Genomic DNA, 27,714 nt, shown 5'->3' with positions numbered 1-27,714 from the left:
CACAAAGATACCCAGTTTTTAGTAATTAGTTCCTTCCAGTTTATGGGGGCTCAATTCCCAGAGTCAGAAAACCCTTAAAAAAGTAGAGGCCAAGAAGAAAAACATTTAAAGTCCGTTAAATTCATGAATGTGAAGATACTGGTTTAAAAAGCTTAAAATGGAACTGGAACAATGTTTCTAAAGAGATTACTTAAAAACCTTGCCTACTGAGGCGCCTGGGTGGCTCAGTCAGTTAAAAGGCTGACTCTTGGTTTCAGCTCACGTCATGATCTCAGGGTCATGAGACTGAGCCCCTTGTCGGGCTCCATGCTCAGCAGGAGTCTGCTGGAGATTCCCTCCCTTCCTCTCCTTCTGTCTCCCCCCCCCCAACTCTCTCTCTCAAATAAATCTTAAAAAAAACCAAAAACATAAAAAAGACCAAAAAAACCCCACAAAAAAAAGACCAAAAAAAAAAATCATCTTGCCAATTATTCATAACCACTGTGTTGGAGAGCACAGAGACTCTATCAAGTTTTTTGGCAGGGTAGAAATAAATACCAGCAACACAAGTACCATGAAGTATAAATCCCAGATCAAAACAATGACACTGGAAGCCATGATATAACCAAATAAAAAAATATTTACTCAGCAGATTGTTGCTGTTCTAGCCTTCATTGAGAACTACTTGTGTGCAGAAAAGTTAGAATAGAAGATAATTCTTCCAGATTGTTGTTCTAGCCTTCATTGAGAATTACTTGTGTACAGAAAAGTTAGAAGATAATTCTTCCCATAAAGTTTTAGAGGGCCCTTAAATGTATAAAATGTATAAAACACTCTGTTCTATATTGGTTCATCCTCTGGCCACTAACACTGGAGAGGTATGTAATGTGTATGTGTGTTGGGGGGGAGACACATGTATCACAGTTGAATGAATAAATGAAGCTCACAGAGGGAAGCAATGCCTAGCTCAATTAGCAAAGAAAGAGATATGCCTGCCTGTCATTCTTATTCAGAAGGCAGTTCTATGTTGAAATACAGCAAAATACAAGAACAAAAAATACCAACCACCAATCAACCAGCTGTGTGAGTACCACAAAAGCAAGCATCAATCAGTCTGCTATCACAGACATAAGTTCTGTTCTTGTTTAGGCAATGAAGAGGAATTCTTCATTTTCCAGACCTGCTGGTAACATATGCAAGGATGGAAGCCTCACATTTAAAGCTTAAAAGACTGGCAACTGAAGCCCTAAGATATTAAAATAAACCTACAAATTTATAAAAGATTCTTTTCAATTACTGAAAAAGGAAGCTGGCCAACAACCTAACAAAGATATATCTCCTGTTGTCTACATAAAGGACTACTAAGGTGAAAGCACATCAAGAAATGTAGCTACTTACATGGCTACCTGCAGCCTATGCAGAAATAGTTGGCTTCATCTCTCCTATTCTACACCTTGCTTTGGTTTTACTAGCTAGATTACACATTTCTTTGCTTGTGGTTGTAAAAATCTTCTTCCTCTACCTTTTCCCACTGAAAACTCTCATTAAAAAAACAAAAATTCAAGAACAATCCAAGAAAACAGATGATTGATTAAATGCATTCAGGGCTCTGTCTGATCCCCATGAAAAAGGAAATGAACATTGCTAAGTGCCTATTACATGTTAGACACTGTGTTAAGCACTTTCTATGTATTTCTTTCATTAGCCTTAAGTGCTATTTTTATGTTCACTAGTGCCAAACATGAAAATGCTCAAATTTAAAAGGCAAGGGGCACCTGGGTGGCGCAGTCGTTAAGCGTCTGCCTTCGGCTCAGGGTGTGATCCTGGCATTATGGGATCGAGCCCCACATCAGGCTCCTCCGCTGGGAGCCTGCTTCTTCCTCTCCCACTCCCCCTGCTTGTGTTCCCTCTCTCACTGGCTATCTATCTCTGTCAAATAAATAAATAAAATCTTTAAAAAAAATTTTTAAAAGGCAAGCTTTTAGAGGCAAAGTTTTCTAACTCACTTCATATTACATTAAAAGAAAGCATCATAAAAAAAGAGTGAACAGTAACTCCATCCCAGATTTCTGAGGCATGCATTTGATTTATAAATATGAGTTCACTGTAACAGTAAAGAACATCTCTTAAGACCACTAGGTTTCCCCAAAGAAGTTGAAGAACCAAATAAGGTTTCTAAACTGTCTCATGACTAACTATTCAAAATGTCAACATTTAGAATAAGGCAAATAGAAATATGAAAAAATACAGCTTAAAATTTAACCTTATTTATTTAAAAGATTTTATTTATTTATTTGACAGAGAGAGAGACAGCCAGCGAGAGAGGGAACACAAACAGGGGGAGTGGGAGATGAAGAAGCAGGCTTCCCAGTGGAGCAGGAAGCCCGATGTGGGGCTTGATCCCAGGACCCTGGGATCATGCCCTGAGCCGAAGGCAGATGCTTAATGACTGAGCCACCCAGATGCCCCTAAATTTAACCTCATTTAAATAGAATCTGATATTCTGATTATGCAGCTTTGCCAATTACAATGTAATACTGCAGAAAAGCCAGACAGAAAAGTCAAAGCTTCTTAAATTTAATATGGGGTCAAATGAAACTATAAGGCCTATCAAAAGAAGTATGTTCCCTACTTGGATTTGCCTTGAGACTCCCTGGTGCAGGGCAATGTCACATTTATCTGGAATTGCTAGAGGATCAGGAATCACTTTATAACACAGTGGGTTTTTCAAATAACTGAAGCTAATTAAAAGCAAAACAAACTATTTAAATTTTTTATTGTGGAAAACAAAAATACATATTCATCCATGCCTTTACACAGTATTTCCTTAATGATTTAAGTTTGTTATTATAGCCTTATTGTATAAGACTTATTGTACATCTGTTATCTGTCTTTCCTCCATTTTCCATCAGCTCTGTGAGCCATGCAGCCTCTAACAGCTCTTCCAAGAGCAAATGCATGGCTTTTGTGCTGGGCTATACACAGCTTTGTAATACATAGCTATGTGCTATGAGAGATACTCAGGTGCCTTTTCCCCAACTCAGTTCAGAGTAAACAGTTCTGTGCTTGAAAAGCCTGAAGTGGGAAGACTGGTCTTTGGTTATGTGTGGGGTTAACATATTTGTCAGCACACTTTTATGAAAACTACAACATCCAGTGGCTCACTCACGTTCAGTATAACTTATTATCAGGTTTGATCTATCAGTGAATCATCCTAAGCTATTAGAAAGCTTTTCATCTTTCCCATGTAGAATTAGAGCACCACCTTGTGTCAGAAACCCAAGGAAATGAGCAGACATCTGTTTTTAGATACCTTAGTTGTCCAAAGTTTTACTGTCCAATCAAATGATGAAGTGACAAAAAGATGTGAGAAGTCCACTGCTCCAACAGCTGCATGACAATGGATACCAGTGATTGGTCCTTGATGTCCTTCGAACATCTCACTGATTCCAGCTTTGCTATTTCATAAAAGTGAAAATATTAGGGAAATCTCTTGGAAGCAGACTGCTTAGAAATATATTTTATTAAGGATTATAGATCAGACTTTGACATAATTTCAACCAACCTAACTCTGCTCATAAGATAACATCATATGTTAAGTGTTACTCAAACCAGATTTGATAACACTACTAAAACAGTAAATATATTTTGAACTATAAACATGTGTTGAAAACACAACTCACAAGTCCAATTATCTGAGTGATGGAATAGAGACAAAGGGAGGCTATATGTAAGCGGGAAAATCCAGGCTACTACTTTTGTATCAAAAGCTTTGAAGTGAAGGTGATCTGTATTTGAGATGAAATCTGGACACTCCCATTTTTTTTTAAGGAAGCAATTAATAAAGTACAGCTAGACAATTTCAAAACAGATTGAACAGCAGGAGAAATACTAGTCAATTTAAAACGTGTACATGACATTATTACACAATTATCAGGAAGATGAACTAAAGCTCAAAGTCCAAATAAATCAAAATGGAAAAACGGCTGAAAATCTTTTTTACAACTTTAAGGGTTAGTATGTGGCATGTGCATATATTTGCAACTGCTGAAAGCTATTTCCTACCATTAACTTCTGTGAGTACATGCATACATACAAAACCATAACACACCACAAGCTGTAAGATCCAGAACATATCACGATCCGAAATAACCTTTTATTTTAAAACGTATTTAAGTTTTAATTTTATATACCTGAACTCAAATACAATTTGTCAAAAATAATGAGTGGCTCTATGACAAATTTCTACTTAAACAAGGGGCAATTTGTTTTAATGAGACTATTAAACGGAGAAATTTAAATAATTGCAAATTCCAGTTTAGATTTACCTGCCATGGCGGCATGCTGTGTACACCGAACCTTCTTCACTCCCAACAACAAAGTTGTTGACATCTCCAACAGGGAAGGACATAGATGTCACAGCTACTGCCTTTGACTGTTTATGAACCAATTCCATGCTATCCTATGAAGAAAAATTGAGGAAATTATTTTATAAGCTTGCAACTTTTAATTTTCTTTTTTTTTTTTTTTTTTTTTTAAAGATTTTATTTATTTATGTGACAGAGAGACAGCCAGCGAGAGAGGGAACACAAGCAGGGGGAGTGGGAGAGGAAGAAGCAGGCTCACAGCGGAGGAGCCTGATGTGGGACTCGATCCCAGAACGCTGGGATCACGCCCTGAGCCGAAGGCAGACGCCTTAACGACTGCGCCACCCAGGCGCCCCGCAACTTTTAATTTTCTAAGAAACACTTCTAGTTTTAATTGGTTTATAAACAATTTTTTAATTATAATACACAAATTTATTTTGATTAAATGAAGTAGGTTTGAAAATAAAGTATATCATGACAAACTATATGTAATAGGCTAGGGTTATAAGCTGTTTCATAATGGTATTATAAAACATTTATGAAAAAACATAAGCTGGGATTTACATGGACTTAAAAAGTAACACTTGACTCAAAATTTCAGTTTTCCAAGTTTAACCTACCTGTGGATGGGAAAGCATGTCCAGACTCCATGAACAAATTTTTCCATCAGTAGATATGCTAATCAGATTGTGAGCATTTTGTGTTCCAACAACATTTACACAATATACAGGATGCTAAAGAAAGAGATGTTAAAAAAAAGTTTTCTGGGATTATTTTGCCAAAAATTGAACCATTTTTACACTATAATCACAGATATTCTGTTTCATATCAGAACAGTCTCATATCTTGATGATATTTTTAATGTGAAGAGTTTGATGTTATTCTGTTGATTAATAAAAGCTTGTCTCAGAAGATAGATGAGTTTTTAATAAAACAGTTTTCTAAAAATACAAAAAAAAAAAAGTCCTTCGTTCTTGGTGACCAACTGATGAGGAATTCATACATCAAAGGAAACACATTCTGAGAGTACTCTGATGGACACTACTAAGTATTTGATGGTGAAGCAGCACAGAAGTCTAATGGAAATGACCTCTTTACTACTTACTGTGTGTGCGGCAGCTGACAGCGGAGTTCTCTGCACTGGAGTTCTTTTATTGCTACGGTTATCCCACAGCACAATTTGGCCTGAATATGTACCACCAACAACCAGATTTGGGTGAAATTTTGCAAATGTCGCAGACATCACAGCTGACTGTAAATAAGTAAGATTTTTATACTTCAGGTTCTAATGGAAGAAGCCTGATAAGTTATAAAAATAAATCTGTATGCAAACATTTTCCCTTTTATTATAAGGTATTAGAAGTTATAAAAAGTAAATTAATTTGTTTTAAAATTTCATTTTATTTCAGATTATAAAATTACACCTTTAGAATAGTTTTTGCTTAAGTCAAATGTAATGATTATTTACATAAATGTACTCAATTTACAAAGAAAGCAAAAAAATTATTTCATTTGTTTACAGTATTAAATCAAAAGACAACTGGCTCTAACAGTAATCTGACAATAGAGTATAAGCTAGTTTTGATTCAGTTAAGCATTTTTTAAGGTTATAACTTATGCAACTAGAAAAGGCTTGCAAATTCTAACCTTCCACTAAACTCACTTTAAAAATCTGCATCTGTTTCCTACTTCAGACATATGTTTCTATTTAAAACTATCTAGTTCCAACTCCTCAGGCCATATATAAGTAATTCAGTGGGCCAACCGTCTAATTGTATATTCAGCAAATAAGTTCATAAGAAACTCCCTGTAGAAAAGACATTTTATAAAAGATTCCTTTCATATAATCAATCACAATAACAGAAAATCACAACTGCAAAGGACTTTAGGTGTGATTAAACATAAGAGATGTCAGAAAAGCTACAAAAGGCAGATCATGTTGAACGGAAAAGTCTTTAGTTTTTTGTTAACATCTGTTTGCAAATATGAAGTGGTTTAGTAAATGCCAATCCAATGAAATCATTATGTTGACAAGAAAAGAAAAAAGGCACTTGTCTAAATTCATTAGTGAATTCTCAAACTTAGGGAAGTCTGTTAAAAGACCATCTTACCTGGCAGTGAAACACATATTCTGGGGTAGTTTTTTTGTATTTCATATTCCATACAAGGGCCACACCATCAGGTTCATGAGGAGCATCTTCATTGTTATTATAGGAAGCCACGAGTAGCTCTGGATACTGCTCATAAGAATCAAGTGGGGAAAAAATTGCTATGCATAAGAAATGTTTCACATTCTTAGCGACTCAACTGTTTTTATCCAATTATTTTGAAAATACAAATACTTAACATTTCCCCAAGAAAGGTATCACGAGAGTTATGATTACTGGGATGTTAGTACAACTCTAAATTAGTATAGTTACATAAAATGTTTTAATTTTAAAACATTTTATTAAAAAACACTGCAATTTTATCCAAAGCATATGGTGAGCAAACTGAAATTAGTAAACCTAGGTTGTGGCATAAATTTAATCTTAAGTTTTAAATTAAATGATGTTTCCAACTGTGTCTTCCAAAGTATATAAGATAAAATGAATACAGTAACATTAGAACCATCATTCATTATTACTCTAAATGATATATACTGATTTAATTACAAAGTTTCCATAATTAAAAGTGCCTGCTAATTTTAATTAAAAAATGAGTAACCAGAGGCGCCTGGGTGGCACAGCGGTTAAGCGTCTGCCTTCGGCTCAGGGCATGATCCCAGCGTTCTGGGTTCGAGCCCCACATCAGGCTCCTCTGCTATGAGCCTGCTTCTTCCTCTCCCACTCCCCTGCTTGTGTTCCCTCTCTCACTGGCTGTCTCTGTCTCTGTTAAATAAATAAAAAAAATCTTTAAAAAAAAAAATAAATAAAATAAAAAATAAAAAATGAGTAACCAATTCTGTTTCAATTTACCTGAGATGACCAATCCAAACAACTAACGACACGATGCTTTGACCAACGTTCATCAAAAAATTGTCGATTTAATGACAGTTTTGCACCTGCTTGAATCTCTCTACAGAAAAAGACCAATCCAAAAAAAGATAATGTTATAACTTCTTACTTTTGATCTGAAAGTAATTTAAGTACTCTTAAAGTGACATTGCTGAAGCCATAATTTTAGCAATTAAAGATTACCCTTCTTTGTCTTCCAAATCTCTTCCACTATAGTCAAAGAAGATGTTAATCTGCTCAGAAAGTGCTCTTTCTACAATTCTTGTAGAATGGTCAAAGAAACTTAAAAATTCCTCCGAGTGTAAGATTTGTTGCTTTTCTTCTTCAGTCAGCTCATGAGGGGGAGCTGGAAAACAAATATTTTCCTGAAGTCAGTTTAATTTATGTCCGTCAAATCATGTCAACTCACTATCACAGTTTGGATCAATGAATGGCACATGTTTTTTTTCAACCAGATTCACCTCGTTCATTTAGAGCATTTTATTGTACTTTAACACATAAATAATAAAAAAAATTTTAATAAGAATCAACAAAATTTTTTAGTTAATTCTTTAAGATACCTTTACTATCATTTTCTTCATCTTTCTTTAAAGTTTTCTCTTCTTCAGGTTCAATAGGTGGTTTAGGAGTCACTACGTCATCTTCCTCTTCTTCATCTGAAAAAACAGAAAAACACAAAAATTATTTTTATGAAAATAACTGAACTTTTGAGCAACAGTTCAGAAGGTATACAACTAACTTTACATAAATGCAAAAGTAAACCACTAATAGAACAAGTAAGAATAATATGAATTTCATCAACACAATTTTAAAGAAAGAAATAAGTGGAACTTCTTGATATTTATACATACCTATGTGGTACCTCTAGTAGTCATTCCAAATTTTGTAGCTACGTAAACTGAAATAAGATATATAAGCAACTAGGACAAATTCCTCATGGAAATCTCTAAAAGCTTGCAAGCATTTATCATTCCAGACAGAACAACATGCAACTCCTGCATAGTTTTATGTAGCATGCTGACACATTAATGCTGTAGAATGAAGAAAATCAAATGTCTAAAATAGCCTACAGAGCTGGCTGCTTACTTGTGATCTGAAACCATCAGTGTCTAATGGGTCTTCATATGGCATAAAGACGGCTTACATTAACTCTCAGGTTGCTATTTGAGAGGCAGATTTTAAAGATAATAGCTATGAGACCACATTTTCTATTCTGTCATTTTAAATGCAAGTCTCATTATCTACCATTGCATGATGTGGCAATAAGCACTTAAAATAATGTTTTCTTAACTTGGAACAAAAATATATATTGAGATACTATACAATATGTTTATAAGAAGACTTTATTACTAAATCTCCTCTCCAAACCAAGAACTTAAAATCACTAACTTTAAAATGTTATAGAACATACAACTCTGATTACCTTCTCTTTTACTATATACTGAGGCAGATTTTTATGAAGAAAATGCTTATTTTTATTGCCTAAACAGATGTGTCATTTGTCTATAAGGGAATGGCAGCAGGCATCTGCAGCAGAGTGCATCTTAAGTAATGAGGGCCTATTCAATAAGGGGACTTGTTATTTATAGTCATTTCCCTGACCCATGTTCAAAATTATCTAAAGCACACATACATGCTCCGTACACAAAAGAATGGTCAAGGATGGGAACCAGCTGCCAAGTCATGGTCCCAGCAGCCAGGCCAGCTGACTAGATAGCAACAACCAGATGGCACTGCTGGGATTGTGTCTTTCTGCTACAAGGTGGCAAAGGGATGGCACAACATTCTTCCGCTTGGCTGCTTCCAATCCCGTCTCTCCCCAATGGTGAGCCTGTGCAATTACCCACACTCCAGGAGGCCTACAGATAAGCCTTTACCCTGCAAACAAAATGCAGCTTGTAGGCCACACCAGCTGCCAAACCACACACATAGTGTTAGGTTTGGAGAGCGATGAAAATTTTTCTAAGTCTATAGTATAGGCAATAAAAATATAACTGTACCTGTAGGAAAGAAAGCTTTAAATGACACTGTATAATGCACACAATGATACAACCTCCAACTTAATCAAAATGATAATGACGTATGCCAATCCTACATTACTTGAAATTGAGCGATTTTTACGTTCTGACAAGTTTACAGAACTAGGATAAATGGCACGAATGATTTCAATATATGCTCATACTTTTGAACCAAATGGTGAAGGTTAAAATTTTTCCTTTCAAGGGCCTCAATCAGCCACAAAGGAAAACAGTAATCACTGTCTTTTCAGCCAGCCCAACCGCATTTGTCAGCCCTTTCTCCGTCAATGCAGCCAGAGCAATCAACCTGCCAAACATTCAGAATGGAAAAACAATCTGAAAATACAGGGTATAATGCACCTGCCAGTGAAAATGGCCATTTCAAGAAAAGCTAGTGATCTCAGTGACCCTGCTGAGGAGGCGGTGGTGCAAAGGGGAAAGAACACGTAAAAGAATTCTTAGTGATCGCCACTCTCTTGCACATTGACACTTCCTTACAAAGCATGCCAATTACAGCTTTTGTGCTACTTAAAAAAATGAAAGCTTTTTTTGGGCAAAATAATCACACAGAGAAACAGAAAGACAGTATTCCTTTTTAGATGAATTCTCATATACAACAGATTATTAATCTGAAAACAGTATAACTGGTGACAATTCTATACTGCACTGCTCAAACATGATGAAATTCTACCATAAACTCACCTGTAGGTGTAATATAATAAAACGGTTTAATTACATTTAACTCAGGACTTGACTTTTAGAATAATGATATATTTACTTCAATTAAAAATTAAGTCTGAGAATATATATATTTTTTTCCATTTTCTGGCTATCAGTTATCCTAATCAATTTTGTTTACTTGCAGGGTTTACGGTATGTAAATCCTAAAATCAAAGAGAGGGATTTTGAGACACCCTGGACAGGTCATTCTTGAGCACTGTGAATTATAAATTACAGCCTCCTATCCACATTGTATTTTCTTCCCTCAACTTTGTTGCATTATATGGCTTCTAAGTACTATTTCCAATGACAGGTGTCAAATTCCTGTCATAATGCATATGGTCAGTACTTTAGTGCTAAGTGACCTCATAATCTACATATTTAAGAGAAAAGATCTTGTTTATAAACCATCTTTTCCTTCTAAAATTTAAAATGTAGATGAAGTATGTTAGACAGTGATCTATATCCGCCTCTTATATGGCATTTGCTATGCCTATTTGCCCATACAGATCAGTTTAGTTGTAGCTGAACAATGAGTTACCAACTATTTAGATACATGTTTTCATGATTTTGTTTTAGAGTTAATGTACATACCTCCCTTTCTACATGGATGAAAAACTGATTTAAAAACTATGACAGGTCAAAAGATAAATAAAATGTCAAGGAATAAAAAACAAATGATCTGCTGTTCTTAAAAACTACAAAAGATCGTATTTTTATTATAAAGCTGGTCTTAAACAATTATCTATATATATCAAATATTTGGCAAAAATACCCATCAGTAAATCAGATTAGAGAATGTTCCTCTGAACAAATACACTTCTCTTTTTCAAAACTAATTTGATAGTTACTAAAGGACTACTGACATGTTCAAAAATATAGTATCATAATTCAGAAGATTTTCTAAGCTAGTCCTTATTACATGATAAACTTATAATGTATTTAAAACAGAAAAAGAATGCAACAGAGCAGGAAGACTGAAAAATGGGACTGCCATGTCACATCAATTTATTGATGAATATTCATTGCAATATGCTAAGTGGTTAACTCCATGCTTTCTCTGACAGCGAATCTAAGATTATAAACTGAGCAGTAAAGAATGCATAAAAGTAGCAGTTACTTTTAAAATGACAAATCTCTTGTCAATGAATGCTAAGACTAGGTTTAATGAACCATTGAATTTTTACTTTGAGTTAACATCAAAATTGTGATGTATTTTGGTGAGATGGAAAGAAAAGCTGCTCTGTAAATTAAGCTGCACCTAGAAATAACACCAAAGAATGAAATTCTAGTTGTCAGAATAATCTGTTACAATGGAGTAGGTTAATCAAAGTTAAATCATCTGTAAAATGGGTGGCTTTTGTTAAGCTGAAGGAAGGAGCCTTCAGAGCAAGTTTTCTCATCTGTATGTCACATTACACTTAGGAGACATTTAAGCTAAGAATAAGCCACAAAGTACACTTTTTGAATTATTTTAAGATGTTACAACACATTTAACAGGTAATATGTAACATCCTAGGAAATCCTCACTAAACACTGATACTTTTAAATCTATCACTTATCATGATTAATTCTCATTATGAAGTGAAAAACAAGTCCCATCATTAGTGCATTAATGTTGTTTAGAAAATATGTTTGTTGTCTATAAGTGTATTATGTAGTTTCATTATATTGGTGTGCTGTATTTTAGGACAGTTTAATGTCCTATGGAATATTACTAATTTACAAAGTAGCCTGATTATTTGTGGTACCAAGGAAGTTGCCACCAAGTTCTAAAAATCAGAAAATCTGTTGCATATAAGAATGATTTAATTTTCAAAAATTCAGCTTGTGAATAACTTCACAAAATCTTTCATAAAATGAGATTAGAGGGAAATGCTTTAATCATTAGTTTTAAAATATAAGTTAGATATGAACAGTTTTCCTTTAATATTTTCAAAATAATCCTTTCTTTTCTAGATCAAAATCATTTTGAATCACTTCATTTCAATCCAGTTGTCCATAATTCCATCTACTTATAACTTACTCTTTAAAATCAATATTAAGAGAATCTTATATTGGGACAAAGCTTCACGAATGGATCAATGGAATCCATTTTTTCTATATTTTTAAATATCTAGAATGATATGCAAGATCTCTTGGATTTCCTTAATAATTCAGATCCTCAACAAGGGAAAATATATAGCAGTCTTTTAAATCAGGAAATATTTTGAATACAGATCTAATGCAAACTTGGGGGGAAAAAGAAGTAAATTTTCAATTATACCATTTACTTTAACACAATTTGTTTCTCTACATGGTCTTTTTTATACAAAATTCAGATTTATCTAGGCAGTACTGGCGTCATTGACATAGATCTGGATATCTGTGATCTCATAAATACTTTGATGCCATAATTTCAGATATACTGATTAAAAGTCTTTAAGATTACAAACAAATGCTTTAATTTTCAATTATATTTATATTCTTAGAAATTCTCTAAGGGTTAAAACTCATTTATTATCTTATTTATTCCAGAATGTTTAAAAATTCCACTTTGGACAAGGGTAATACTAACCAGGGGGCCCACAAATTTAGTCTACCTGGGAAGCATGAATTACAGACAGATGTTAAGATCACACAATAAAAAATTTAGAGCTATTTACATATAATACTTTTCTATACATTATAAACACCAATCGACATGTTCTTAAGGAAAAATATCTGGCTACTAAACCAATACCAAAAGTAACTGTAAAACTCCACACAGGTAAAAAACTGGAATAGTATAAGAATTGCATTTCACCGGAAATCAAAAGCCACGTTCTGGTTATAGCCCTATAGTCATCCACACTGTGACCACAGACTCATCAATTAACTTCTTCAGGCCTCCGTTTCCTCAGGTGTAAATAAACTGACTATATTAGATAACATAGGATTTCTTCCTCTTTAAAAATCTATCTAAAAAAAAATTTGTTAAAAAAATAAAAATAAAAATCTATCTAAAAATAGCAACAACAAAAATTCATACTGAAAAGGTAGATAAAAAATAATGCTATTTTCAAAAGAGTTAAAGACTTTTAAAAGCTAAGGGAAGAAAGTAACTTTTCCAGGAGTGTATCTGTGGGCACCATGAGAAGCTTTTTACCTGCAGAGAGCGAAATTGACTAAGGTCATATGTTCCTAGTCAATTTCATTCACAGTAGGTGCTTTAAGACAGCAAAGCACCTCAGTTCAGAAACAGCACTACCAACTTACAGAGTAAACGTGAAAGCAAGAAGATGGCTAGAATGGTGAAAAAGAAAAACAAGGCAGAATAAAAACCACTTTTTTTAAAAGAATAGATTCAGCCATTTAAAAAAATTGGTAGAAAGATAAGAGTTAAGCCTAAGACCAATTTTTATCTTCAATTTAGTAACTCATATTACTCCTGCACTGATTACAGTGCCTACCCAAGTTTAATTTACTGTCTGCTACAAATTGTAATTTCAGCAATTTTGTCTCATGGTGAGTTTTGGAATTTGTTACATAATTCTTAAATGGAAACCAAGCAGGCTAAGTTTGAGAACCACTGTATTAAAGCAAAGGATAAGTACAAGTACAGTTAAGCACAAAATGTTTTCATTATAAAACCTTAATTTCAGGTTTTTCTTTCCCTCTTTCTAAAACTTCCACAAATTGGGAAAAGAAACTTAATGGTAAGAGCCCTAGACATGAAAATAATTATAATAATATAGAAAGGAAATGATCTCATTTTTATAAATAGCTCCAAAGGCTAAGGATAGCCCCATGGTATCAGAATAAATTTCTCATTCTCCTTCACTTATATAACTCAACCTGAAACTAAAAGAAAAAAAAAAAAAAGGAAGGATGGCCTAGTGCCTTCATATATAGAGTATACTCAATAAAATTATAGAATCATGAATACTTGTTAGGTTGCAAATGAATAAACATGGACCTTTAAAAAATTAAAATCTAAGTCTAGTCCACATAGGAAAAGCTTAAAGGTAGTGGTGCTGATTCAGACATACTCATTAGAAACTGGACTGAGATCACTTATCTTGTCACTTTCATCTCCGATCAGTAAAGATAAGAAAAATTATATTTAGAACTATGAAAGATCAAAGCTGTTTATTCATTACTGTTAGACAATTACTACAAAGTATTATCCTGATGCAGATAAACCAATAAATAAGTTAATTAAACCATGCTATCCTTTAATGAAGTGTTTTTCAAACTACAGGTCTAACTAAACCAATAAATTTAGCACATTATGGTCATTTATCATTTAAAAAATGAAATACAACAAGAGAAGGGGACGTGCTGTTTAATAAAACCTTTGTTGTTTTATATATCTGTATATATAAATGTACTGTATTACACTGTACTGTATTACACTGTAAATTGAATTTTTTATCATAGGTTAGTACCAGAAAAGCATGAAAATGCTGCCTCAGTGGCAGCATGAAAGAGAAAGCTCACCTTAAAATCAGACTTGGTTTAGAATCTTAGCTACTAGTTATGTGACCCTTGATAAACTGTTTCAGTTTTACCTTCTTCATGTGTAAATAGAAACTATACTTAACTCTTATTACAGTTTTGGTGAGAGGATTAGAGATACTGTAAAGTGCTTCACACTGTACCTGATGTGAGCACTTTTTGTGGTTAAAATTTTCAGCTAGTAATTTAAACAAAGTTTGAAGAACCCTTACAAACGAGCAGCTAAAATAATATATTTGAAAGATGTTAACAGGTTGAATTTTGTTCAAAGCATTCACAGGGATACATAGAACACAAAATAACAACACATTTTTATCTACATAGTATGTCACCATGGAACCATGGAGAATCTATAATGGTTTCATTTATGGATCTAAGAGCAAATAAAGACTAGAATATGATAGTCATATTAAAACAAAGAACAGAGACTAATCGTACTTTTTCTTCCAATTTCATCAATAATTATACTGTAGCATTAACACTTGAAAATAACCTATTTCCCAGTAGTTACTTACAGAGTAAATGCATGAAAATAAATAATGCAAGTAAGCAAAATCATTCTCCTGAGTAGATAAAAGCAATTAATTCCTTTGCCAAATAGTATGTTCTTACTACATGCCAGGCACTATCCAACAAGGCATTACAGCAATGAAGAAGAAACACTCTGTACACTCAGAAAATCTGGCAAAGAAGCTAAAGTTTGGTGATGCTAAAAGCCTTGCCCCAAATAATTTAAAACTGAAAAGAATACAGTTTATCTTGTGCTTCTGGATCATCAGCTTATCTAACAAATCATGATCTTTCAAATTTTTAAATACTTACAAAACAAAAATAGGAAAAAGAATTTTTTAAAAATGCCCATCTTATACAGCTATACACTCAAATTAGTTCAATGGCAATAAATTACATGTTAACTTTTAAAAATTGACACACATCTCAAAATAAGCAATTAAAAATGCAAATTTCAAACAGGATATAAAATCATACGTGTGTGTGTGTGTATATATATATGTGTGTGTGTATATACATACAGACAGAATTTTTGAAAAAAATACATCCTAGAACACTGGAAACAAAATATTAACAGTGGTTATTACACAACGGAATCATGACACTTCCTCTTTATATCCTTTCCGTATTTTTTAATTGAAGTATAATTGTCACAAATATCCTATTAGTTTCAGGTATACATCACAGCGATTTGGCATTTTTTATACACAACAAAATGACTCTAACAATATGTCTAGTTATCATCTGTCACCATATAAAGTTATTATATTACTGAATATATTCCCTATACTGTACATTATAACCCCATGACTTATTTATTTTATAACTAGAAGTCTGTACCTCTTAATCCCCCTTAGCTATTTCACCCACCCCCAATATCTGCCCCCCTCTGGTAACAACCAACAATTTGTTTCCTGTATCTATGAATCTTGTTTCTGTTCTGCTTGGTTTTTTGGTTGTTTTTTTAGACTGCACATACAGGTGAAAACATATAGTATTTGTCTTTTCTGTCTGAATTATTTCACTTAGCATAATACCCTCTAGATCCATCCACGTTGTCACACATGGCAATATTTTATTCTTTTTATGGCTGAGTAATATTCCATCTCCTTTACCCATTCATCTATCGATGAACACTTAGACTGCTTCCATTATCCTCGACTATTGGAAATGCTGCAATGAACAGAGGAGTGCACATGTATCCTTGTTTTCTTCAGATAAATACTCAGAGGTGGAATTGCTGGATTGTACGGTGATTACATTTTTAATTTTTTGAGGAAACTCCATACTCTTTTCTAGAGTGGCTGCACCAATTTATATTCCCATCAACAGTGTACAAGGGTTCCCTTTTCTCTACGTCATCACCAACTCTTGTTATTTTTTGTCTTTTTGATATACCCAATCTGACAGGTATGAGGTAGTATCTCACTGTAGTTTTGATTTGCATTTCCCTGATGATTAATGATGTTGAACATCTTTTCATGTGTCTACTGTAAGTCTTTGGAAAGATGTCTATTCAAAGTCCTCTGCCTATTTTTTAATTGTTTTTTTTTTTTATATTGTTTAAGTTCTTTATATATTTTGGATATTAACCCCTTCTCAGGTGTATGATTTGCCAAGTTCTTCTCCCATTCAACAGGTTGCCTTTTAGTTTGGTTGATGGTTTTGCAAAAGCTTTTTAGTTTAATGTAATTCCTTTTGTCTATTTTAGCCTTTGTGCCCTTGCCTGAGGAAACTGGTCTAAAAAAATATGTATGGCTAAGACTGATGTCAAAGAGCTTAACTGCTTATATTTTCTTCCAGGAGTTTTATGGTTTCAGGTCTTACATTGAAATCTTTAATCCATTTTGAATTTATTCTTGTATATGATGGAAGATAGTAGCCTAGTTTCATTCTCTGTATTTTCTAAATTCTCCATGATATACTACTCTAATAATTAGCAAAAAATTATTTAAAAAAAGGAATTCTTCACTTAAACTGAATATATTATGATAGGCATTACCCACAATAGCTTCAGAATGCTTTACATTTCAAACAATCCAAAATGTATTTCATAAGTATGATGGAATAACTAAAAATAAATCTCCAAATTATTAGATGAAGAAAACCAGCCTAATATGCTTTTTAAACGAGTCATTTTGTCCTCATTTTGGCTATTTTGCTCGCTTTTTTAACATATATAATAATGTAACTTCAGAAAGACAGACATTAAAATACTTGAATATACTAATTAATATTATTTTCCAGAAATTATGGAATCCTGCAGTATTAGTATTCTCCATACTGTTAGTTCAACACTTCATCTTTCCTTTTTTCTTTAAGTTACTTATGTCTCAAGATTACCATTAGTGGCTTATTTTCTAGGAAGATGAGGATCTTCGTCCTGTGAAAGCTATTTTACCAATCTAGGAATGAAAAAAAATGTATCCACAGAAATGAACATTCACATGATCAAGTAAAAAAAAAAAAAAAAAAGACCTGGATAAAAATGTTACCCTGATATCCTCAAATTTTTGGAAGTGTAATTGTATGTATGATAATGTCAACTCTTTTGGGGGAACAAGATAAAAGTGAACAGAAAAGTTTAAGGTATTTATCTCACTTCCATCCTTAGTGGGCAGGGAAAGGATAGTTGTTAAAAAGTACATAGACTGTAAATAGGTATAATCCTATTTCTTTTGAGGTATATACGAACATGAAAATCTAAAGATTTTCTTTGGTAACAGTTAAAGGTTTCAAGGATTTTTTTTAAGGTGGGGGGAAGGGACAGAGAGAGAGGGAGAGAGAATCTTAACCAGACTTCATGCTGGGACATGGGGCTTGATAGCGCAACCCTGAGATCATGACTTGAGCCAAAATCAAGAGTTGGATGCTTAGCCAAATGAGCCACCCAGGCGCTCCAATGATGTTTTTCACCTTTTTGCTTACCTACATTTTTCTGGGCTTTCTTAAGTGAATATTACTTTTGATTGTTCTTAATGGAGAAACATGGTAATGAAACTAAAATTTTAAAAATAAATTAACTTAAATATTTGATACACAAAGTTTTAATGTTTGATATTCCATAATTAAACAGGAATAAATTTTCCTGGCCAAAGAGAAACAATGCTCCTTATGCACAGACTGCTAAAAGGAAAAATTTATTATTGGACCACAATCCAAAATACAACTCTAAAATCCATTAACTCATTTGGTGGTAAACCCTGATATGACCAGAGGTAAAGCTATTTATAATCATTATTTATCTTACTTAGTTTGAATATTCATATCTTCTGCTGCCACAAATATTAATGCCTAAGATGCTGCTGGTGTGTTTATTTACAGTACATATACTTTACTAGTAACGTTTCTAAAATCTGACAAATTCTGAATTCAAATACATATGTGTCTTCAAAGGTTCAGGTAAGAAACTGTGGACCTGTATTAGGGATATTACGTCAATCTCTTCTATGTGTGACATAAATTTATTAGCCTAACTGGAAAAAAACAAGAACATATTAACTTTATGCTTGAATCATCATCTGATGAGATTTTAAAAATCAGTCCCCAATGTAAAAATGATAACTCCTTCTGGTTTAAGAACCAAAAGACTCCTGGGGCACCTGGATGGCTCAGTTGGTTAAGTGGCCAACTCTTGATTTCAGCTCAGGTTATGATCTCAGGGTCCTGGGATCCAGCCTTGCATCAGGCTCTATGCTCAGAAGGGAAAATGCTTGAGGATTCTCTCTCTCCCTTGCCCTCTGCCCCTCTTGCTCTCTCTCTCTCTCTCAAATAAATAAATCTTAAAAAAAAAAAAAATCAAAAGACCCGACATTCAATATAATGTCTGTGTATACATCTATTACAGATGAAAAGCTGCTCATGAAATCAACATAATAGAGCCCTTAGATCATAAAAGCAGAAGTTTAAGAATTAGGTCTAGATTTGTTTTCATTAATATGGATAACAATGACAGCATTCAGAATATCATATGCTCTATGAAAATAATTTACCCCATGGTTTCATTTACTGTGTGATACACTCTTTTAGAGAAGGATTATGCTCAGTGACAGAGAAATAGAACATTCCTAAGCTTTTCCGATTCTAAAGTATCACATGTCAATGATAAAACGAAGATTGAAAACTTAAGTTTATGTCAACAAAATTAAAAACCATACATACAGTTTATACTTTTATTAACTTCTAAAAGAAAAAGGTTTAAAGCTCTAAGAAACAAATACATCAATACAAAAACCTTAAAGCATTAGTTTTATGTTTCCCTAAGAAAATATGCCAAAAAACAAACAAAAAAAAGGAAGACAAAAAAAGAAAGAATCTATTTATTCAATATGGGAATTTAATGATCATCATATTAAGGATAGATATTTACCTTCTTTGGGTTGAGCCATAACTGGAGTCTGAGTTTCCTTTGTATATGTGACGATTTCTCGAGGAGGAAAGTCAACTTGTGTAATTTTAGCCATTCCAAGTTTAATAGGTCCTCGTCTAAATAAAGTGAAGACAAATGTTTTTAAATACAACAAATGAAACATTTTAACTACATCAAACCATGTTATTTTGGAAAATTAAGAATTAAACATTGTGTAGCCAACACTGTAATTTAAATTCCTGTTTTATTCAAGAAATTTTAGATGAACAATGAATTGGCTTTATTTTAACAAAAGAATTTAGAAGGTAGCAAAAGCAAAAGATATTTCTGAATCACTCAAGATGTTTGTTTTTCACGTTAAAAAGGCAAATAATTTAGTTTCTTAGAGCAAATGTGTGGGTATAATAGAGGAAGAGGAAAGGAATTTCAGAGTGGACTACTAAATATGGTTGGTTATGAGAACTGTTCTTAGAAGGGATATGATTCCAGATTTTTTTGAAGAGGCAGATATATGGATCTCAGACCACGTTTAGCTTCCTTCACCATTATGAGACTTAAGCTTTAAGAATGAAAAACAAGTTTCTGTTGAAAACCTTTTTTCTACTTATATTTCGCAGAAATTGAGAATCATACAATTTAGATTTTAATATTAAATATTTAAACTTTTAAATCTCTAATCTCTGCATGGTCAGTACTGTCCTTGATTCACATATGGACAAACTACAATGCAGATATTCTACACTTGAATTGAAGCAACAGATACTTTAAATACAATAAAACTATTAAAGTCACTTCTGTTTTAAATAGACAGAAAACATTCTTTTTTTGACAAACAGAAGAGAACTGTAGCTGAGGAAAATGGATCAGAAGAGAAATATTTTTTATTAGATATATAGAGAATCTTTTCTTGATTTACTAGCTGTCTAAATGCTAAATCAAATAATACAGTATGCTTACAAGCTCCCAAAGAAGTTCTCAATTATAAGACTGTCTTAAAAGGATATCTAATAAAAGCATTGCTGTAACTTCAGAATATCAAGCAGGATATCTGAAATATATACATATATGTAATAATAACTATTTTCTTATAATAAAACATTTTCAAAATTCTAAATACAAAAAAATATAATAAAATTAGTATATTAAATGGGTTAGTTTTCTCTAAGGTCCCAAATGTGGGCTATAATAAATTTTTAATGTGTTTTCCACTTTAGGAATATCTTAGCTTTAAAGGGGGAAAAAAGTGCATAATCAAAGAAATAAATAGGAAAACTTATGCAGATTTGAAGTAATCTCGTGTTCTAAGAATAAAGTTTGAAATAAGAAACACTGTATTCTGAACTTTAAGATGTAAACTACTTGAAAAGTAAATCATTCACGTATCTGGGAAAAAATGGCCAAGCCAAGAACATTAGGAACAAGTTACTAACTTGGCTGCATATAGGGTCTAATTAGACAAAAATCACATTAGAGCAAACAAACAAAATACTCTTAAGATTTAGGGGTAGAAGGGTAGGAAGGTAATACCTCACTTATCCAAAGCCACTTTTCCTGAGAATAAAGAAGCAACTAGGGGGAGGGGGTCCTCAGGGCAGCCAACAGAGAAGCTTCCAGTTAATGTACAAGAAACTCAGAAGCTCATATACTTTTCTTATATGCCCTAATTGAAGGCTTTATTTACTCTTACTTTAGACATAATTCCAAAAGGTGTTGGTCACGTGTTTTAGAAGGTGAAAATTATCAAATTACTATCTGAGTAAGGCACAATAGCAGCAACAAACATAACTTGCATTGGAGACTAGAATAAATAAATGAGTGAATAAATGAATTAAAAAATAAATCAGGGATCGTGCCCACCCAGGGACGCCAAAAAAAATAAAAATAAAAATAAATCAGTAACAATCTGGGGCCATAGTGTAGATGACCAACAGTTCTGTTCCTCTTAAAAACTTGGAAATCATCAGGAAATTTTAATACAAGAAAATAAATATTCATATCAAGTAACCCAGAAAAGGTTCAATTACATGTAGAATACACACCAGAAAAAGTCTGGGAAGTTTTTAATACAGCTTAGAAAAATTCACATTAAAAATATGGAAATAATCAAAGGACTTGGGACACTTAAATGGGTAGACTTAGGGTACCTACAAAATCAGATACATAAAAATTTCTTTCACTAATGATAAAGGATAAATGAGGTGTCACAGTAAAATATTAACTCTTTTCCTAACTGTATAACGTACATTAGAAATTTAAATAAAATTAGGACAGTTTCACAAAGAATCAAATTAATTATAAAAGAGGGAAGGTAAAAAATCTATTCAATACCCCAAATCGGAATCTGAGTGAAGCTGAAGAACTGATGGATCTGTATCCCAATGCAGCGTCCTAAATGGTTGTAGGACAACCATGAAGCATTAGCAAAAAAGGCCATAAGTTAGTCAAGCAAATACATTCTATGAATAGGTAAAACTAAAATACTGTTCACAATTATAAACCACATGTTCTGGTTAGTATGAAAAAAACACCAGGTATCATCACTCAATGCTCTAGTGCACGCCATAAGCATAAGGTGGTTAAGGATGCAAAGACACAACCCAGAATAGTTAAAAGACAGTATTTTCAGATTACAGGAAACTAATATTGCCTAATAACAGACAAGAACAGCCAAAGCATCCAACAACACAAATAATATATTATTTTTGGATAACAAGCTAGGCTATAAAAATAGCTAAAATTTTAATTTTCTTAATTAAAAAAGCATTAGTAAAAACATCTTAGTTAACATATTATAATCTTGCCCAAAGCATTTATTAAATGTTGCAGGAAATTGTCATATTGGTAAAGGAAATGAATCAACACATAAGCCTTTCGGTAAGAAAACCAAAGACTATTCCACTGGGATACAAAAAAGCTAAAGTTTCCAAAATGTGACCCCTATGTAATTTATGGGTTAAGCACTGCCTTGGGCTTACATGTCATCTGCTTCAGAAAACAACTAAAGATTTCTGTCTGTAGGAAAAAATAAATTTTCCCAGGAAAAATATTTTATGTTCAAAGGACTTACCTAAATTAACTAAACTTCTAGAGAGTACCAATTCTAAATAAATATTTGGTTGTGTTTTAGCCTTCTGGGTAAATAACTTACACAGGATCTTTTCCACTTAAGCCAAATCTTGTATTACTAGAACCAAAGGTACTTTATCACATGGGCATTCTTATAAGTTAGCAATACATAAGATAATTATATACAGTACTGTATGATACTCATAGCCCCTCTTAAAATGTTAAGCACAATATATTCAGTACTACCATTTTTGGTAGTACTTAAAAAGTTAAGCACAATATATTCAGTATTACCATATATATACTCACTTATACAAGTTATAACAAACAACTAAAACAGCTACACTATTTAAATACAACAAATGATTTCTGTATTTTACCTGTCTATACAACTTATCGATAAAAACACTCAGATGAATTGAACTAGAGAAATTCTTCTTATTAAAAATACAAGAAAGATTTGGGGATATAAACAGGATCGTGTATATGCAAAGAAAAGGTCACTCTGATTACTTTGTACTAAGCAATGAACAGCAACAAACTTAGGCATTGTTAAATCAGAAGGGGTTCTATTAGGTGCTATCGAAGGAATGTTCTGTCCCTGGCCTTTACATTATATGAGAGGTATAGCTGTTATCAGTGACCTACAGCTCCTTGTTGAGGATGTCATTTACGTCTAAAATTAAGCAAAACTTTACTAAAAATACAGCTAGTACTGAAAATACATTGCACAATATGCATAATTATGTTTATTAAAGGCATTAGCAAACATATAAAGTAAAATTCCAATATAATCCAAAAGCCTGAAAAATAAACTGATCAAGAATGGAAAAAGGAACAAGATGCATGGATTACCCAATTGAGTAACTGTCCGCTAAATTTTAGAGATAACAGAAGTGACTGAGAAAGAGACCTAGAAATTTAGTGAAATTCAACTCTGAATCTGCAGAGTTAGAGAGATATCGCTTCTCATGGCCTTTTATATTTGTTCATAAATTACAACCAGGCGCAACAGAAATTTTTGGCATTTAGAAATAGTGATTCAGGTATGTCTCGATACCATATTTGGTAATGTTTAATATATCTGTTCCCACTCCTTGAGTGTACTAATCTTGGACTGTCTTGCCCAGTTAACAGAGTAGAGTGTGTAGGTTCATACATCTCACACATCTTCATGGATTTTCCCGTTGATATTTCTTCTTATTCTCTTCATTCTTTCATTACCAACATGCCTGCTCAATTCAAGTTCATTCTGTTTCATTCTCAGATCATAGCATTCTTTTCAAAAGCCATATATTTAGAAATGCTATTATTTCACTGCCAATAGCACAATTAATCAACAAGATTATCTACCTCCTATGGGATCTGGAGATGATGTAGAATTCATAGCTTTTACTCTTGTATGTATACATATATACATAAAAAAGAACCTATGCAGCCCTCTTGAAAATTAATGATTAAAGCCAAGTCTGTGCTCTCAAAGGAGACAATGTATATAGTAAGATTAAAAAGATACAAGGTCATCTCATTCAAAAAGAGGAATTTTTTTTGCTCTCCTGTTAAACTGAGAAGAAACTAAATTTTATATTCATTCTCTAATAAGAACAAATACCCCTAAAGATATTTAAATACCTGTTTTCTTGTTTTATAACTTATCATTAAAAATCTATACTTTAAACTTAAACAAACACAACTTAGCACACTATGCTAGTACTTTTCAGTACAGCGAATAATATCTTTTAAATTAATTATGTACTCACTAGAATGTAAGTTCCATGAAGGCAAGGACCATGAATATTTTATTTTCTGTGGTAATCTATACAGTATTTAACATTAAACTGGCAATTTGATGAATACATGTACTATATACAAATAAATATTTTTCTGAACAGTATTTACTCCCTGTACCAATTCACAATATTCCAATGCGTCTCTAATAAACTCTAGGTTTCCCAATGAAACTCAAAAGGATATGTTCTAATTCACATTACTTTAAAAAACCAGGCAGATGGGAGCACCTGGATGGCTGAGTTGGTTGGGCGTCCAACTATTGGTTTCGACTCAGGTCATGATATCAGGGGTCATGGGATCAAGCCTCATGTCGGGGCTCTGTACTTAGGGGGGAGTCTGCTTCAGTTTCTCTCCCTCTGACCCTCCCCCCACTCGCACTCCCTCTCTCTCTCTCAAATAAATAAATCTTTAAAAAAAAAAAGGAACATAATAAAGTAGATGTTAATTTTGAAAGCAAACTTGCTGGAGCAACATTTAAAATAATCTTTCTACTATTCAAAATCAAGAACATAGAGTTCAAAATGAACATGGTATAATATCTACATAAAAATAATTTATAATACAAATAAATTTAATAAATATAATAATTCTTCATTTGGGTAAATATTTGTAGCATGGTAAAGCTGTAGAAAGGAAATAAAAGCCTTCTCTTGAAAACACCACTTGCTTATTAGTAGAGGAATATTAACATAATTGTACAAAAATACAAAAGTAGGAAGTATGAAACAAATTTAGTCTTAAAAATGAATTTAGACTAAATAAATTTAGCCTTTAGTTTAATAATATATACTATTTTATAACGTACTATTATTTCTAAAAAAAGTTTTGATTGTTCTTAAATGATGGTTTTATTATTTACTTCTGATGACAATATAGCTTAGATTTGCAATTTTGGTTCTATTAACAAAACAGTTTTGGAAAACACATCTCAAATCCAAACTGGTGAGACTTTTTGTTTTTTAATTGTTAATGATAACCTGATTATTCAGGAATTGATTAAAATATCTAGTTTATTATCTAGCTCCCTTGCTTCTTTTTTCCTGCCTTTTAGATTCTCATTACTCATTTCTAACTTCAATCAGAGGAACTCAGGCACAAAGAAGATGAAACTTCTCAAGTTTATTTCTTATTAGGAGGTATGTTAAGTCATTTTTCTGAGGATGACATTTAACTTCCTGCCCAAAATAAGGATTCCAAATAAAAATTTTAACTATGTTTAATCTCATTTCAGCTAACACGAGGAGTCAAAAAGTATGATGCTCTTTTTAAAAGACTTGCTGTTATTGTGTGTGTGTGTGTGTGTGTGTGTGTGTGTGTGCGCGCGCAACAAAGAGGAATAAGTAAAAATACTTTCCCCAATATAATCTTTGGAGAGAAGCTGAAATCTTACTGAACTTTTGGAAAGCAAGTCCCAGGGCAGGATCCTAAAATAAATATGAAATACAGTTTCACAAGGAAGACAGGAGTATGGGAAAACTTGGCAGAAAAAATTTTTTTTAAGTGAGGTATAATTGACACATAACACTATATTACTTTCAGGTGTACACAATAATGATTCGATATTTGTATATATTGTGAAGTGATCACCACAATTCTAGTTAACATGTGTCAGCATATACAGTTACAAATTTTTTCTTGTGATAAGAACTTTTAAGATCTACTCTTCAGCAATCTTCAAATATGCAATATAGTATTACTAACTGTAGTCACCATGCTGTACATTACATCCCCATGACATATTTATTTTATAACTAGAAGTTTGTACCTTTTGAAACTCTTCACCCATTTTGCCCATTCCCTATCCCCCACTTCTGGCAACCACCGATCTGTTCTCTGTATCTAGGAGCTTGGATTTCTTTGGATTTTGGAGGTAAGGTTTTTTTTGGTTTGGTTTTGTTTTGTTTTGTTTTTTAGATTCCACACATAGGTGACCTAATTCAGTATTTGCTTTTCTCTGATTTCATTTAGCATAATGCCCTCAAGACAGTAAACACTCCTGTTTCCTCAGCAGTTATCTCTATTTGATATTTTATGCACTGTTATTTTCTATCTTAATTAGTACTAGAGACTCAATAGAACACAACTGAAGTGTTTAACTGAATTGTTTAGATTTTCAATTACTGAATGGACAATTAAGCACAACAGAGGTTTTACATCATTTATAAACTATTTTATACTATATTTATACTATTGTATTTATATTATTTTATACTATCATACACTATTTACACACTATTTACATTGTTTATATTATATCATACAAACAAAACATTTACACAACCCATGAACTATGCTTAAGCAGAAAAAATTAAGTGAATTAACGTCTCTATTTTAATATAAAATAATTAGTGTAAAATGAGTTAACTATTCAGTCTAAATTAATCAAGAACGACAGTTAAAATACTATTAAAAATTTCCCCCAATTTAAAACAAACAATTTCTGTGCCATTTAGATTTCAAAATGCTAGTTTTAACATAACTATTTAGAGTCCCTCTAAAGCATTAATAGTACGTGGGCACTAAATGCATTCTATCATTAAACTGTTAAAAGAAATTTACTGTACCTAGATCCCACTGCACCATCTCCAGAGTCTTGGCTTCCAGCTTCACTTGGTGTGCTCACAGATTTGGAGGATGGAGACATAGGAGGAGGGACTAAATAGTGAAATAGACAGGTATCCGCTGTTACTACACGGAGAGGTTGCTCAGCTTATGACGTTTCAAAAGTAATTTAACATGAAGTAATTAACAAAAAAGAAAAAATGGCAAACCAAAAAACAAAAATACATGAATGAAAATGAACAGTAGAAAGAAGAGGAGAAAGACAAAGTTAACAATGCATGCTGACGACTCATGCAATTTCTCTGGCAAAATGCATTGGGTTTTATATTAAAAAAAAAGCAAGATTATGAAAGGATGCATCTTCATCCCAGCCAACACCAAATGTGGGCACTAATTTTCAAAGGAGAGCATTCCTTCCCCCCTTTCTAACTTCTCACTTTTAAGATCACCAGATTATAAATATTACTTATAATTGTTGTCAAAATCAAAACTCTGAAATATTCTTCAAAAGTCATTTACCCTTGGTTTTCTGAGATTTATTTTAAAATGTTTTTATCTAACAATTTTTATTTCAGAAATTAATGCCTTAAATGATTTCATTTTCCTTTTACCAAGAAAAGGGGCCAATTTAGAGAAAATGACCACAGCTAAAGGAATGGCTCCTTTAAAATGTCCATTAGTTTCCAGCAATTTGGGTGAAAAATGCAAACAGGCCATAAAACAGCATGCCTTCTAGACATGATGCATAACATAAAGTGATGCATGCAACTTAAACAAGGCAAGACTTATGATAACTTCCTTACCCCAGTATTCAGAAAAAACTGAAGTGTACAGACAAAGATACAGACACCCAAAAT

At 32.8% G+C, this 27,714-nt stretch overlaps 1 protein-coding gene across 5 annotated transcripts in view; it reads right to left on the bottom strand.

Annotated features, from left to right (window-relative positions):
* The window catches only part of DYNC1I2 (dynein cytoplasmic 1 intermediate chain 2), a 53,695-nt gene that overhangs the window by 13,609 nt on the left and 12,372 nt on the right, over positions 1 to 27,714 (bottom strand). For 3 of the 5 annotated variants that reach the window (XM_045779898.2, XM_045779906.2, XM_045779890.2), the window contains exons 4-14: positions 26,860 to 26,950; positions 21,767 to 21,826; positions 19,439 to 19,554; positions 7,903 to 7,998; positions 7,526 to 7,688; positions 7,304 to 7,403; positions 6,458 to 6,583; positions 5,452 to 5,598; positions 4,967 to 5,080; positions 4,308 to 4,441; positions 3,293 to 3,437 (exon numbers count right to left, since the gene is read on the bottom strand). In XM_045779898.2, coding sequence (XP_045635854.1) covers positions 3,293 to 3,437; positions 4,308 to 4,441; positions 4,967 to 5,080; positions 5,452 to 5,598; positions 6,458 to 6,583; positions 7,304 to 7,403; positions 7,526 to 7,688; positions 7,903 to 7,998; positions 19,439 to 19,554; positions 21,767 to 21,826; positions 26,860 to 26,950 — 1,292 coding nt within the window. The remainder of the gene's footprint in view (positions 1 to 3,292; positions 3,438 to 4,307; positions 4,442 to 4,966; positions 5,081 to 5,451; positions 5,599 to 6,457; positions 6,584 to 7,303; positions 7,404 to 7,525; positions 7,689 to 7,902; positions 7,999 to 19,438; positions 19,555 to 21,766; positions 21,827 to 26,859; positions 26,951 to 27,714) is intronic. The other 2 variants (XM_045779923.2, XM_045779915.2) reach the window with 1 other exon arrangement.

Source organism: Ursus americanus, chromosome 1, assembly GCF_024610735.1.
Source record: "Ursus americanus isolate L20-20 chromosome 1, mUrsAme1.1.p, whole genome shotgun sequence".
NCBI lineage: Eukaryota > Metazoa > Chordata > Mammalia > Carnivora > Ursidae > Ursus > Ursus americanus.
This window is presented reverse-complemented; position numbering and strand designations above follow the sequence as displayed.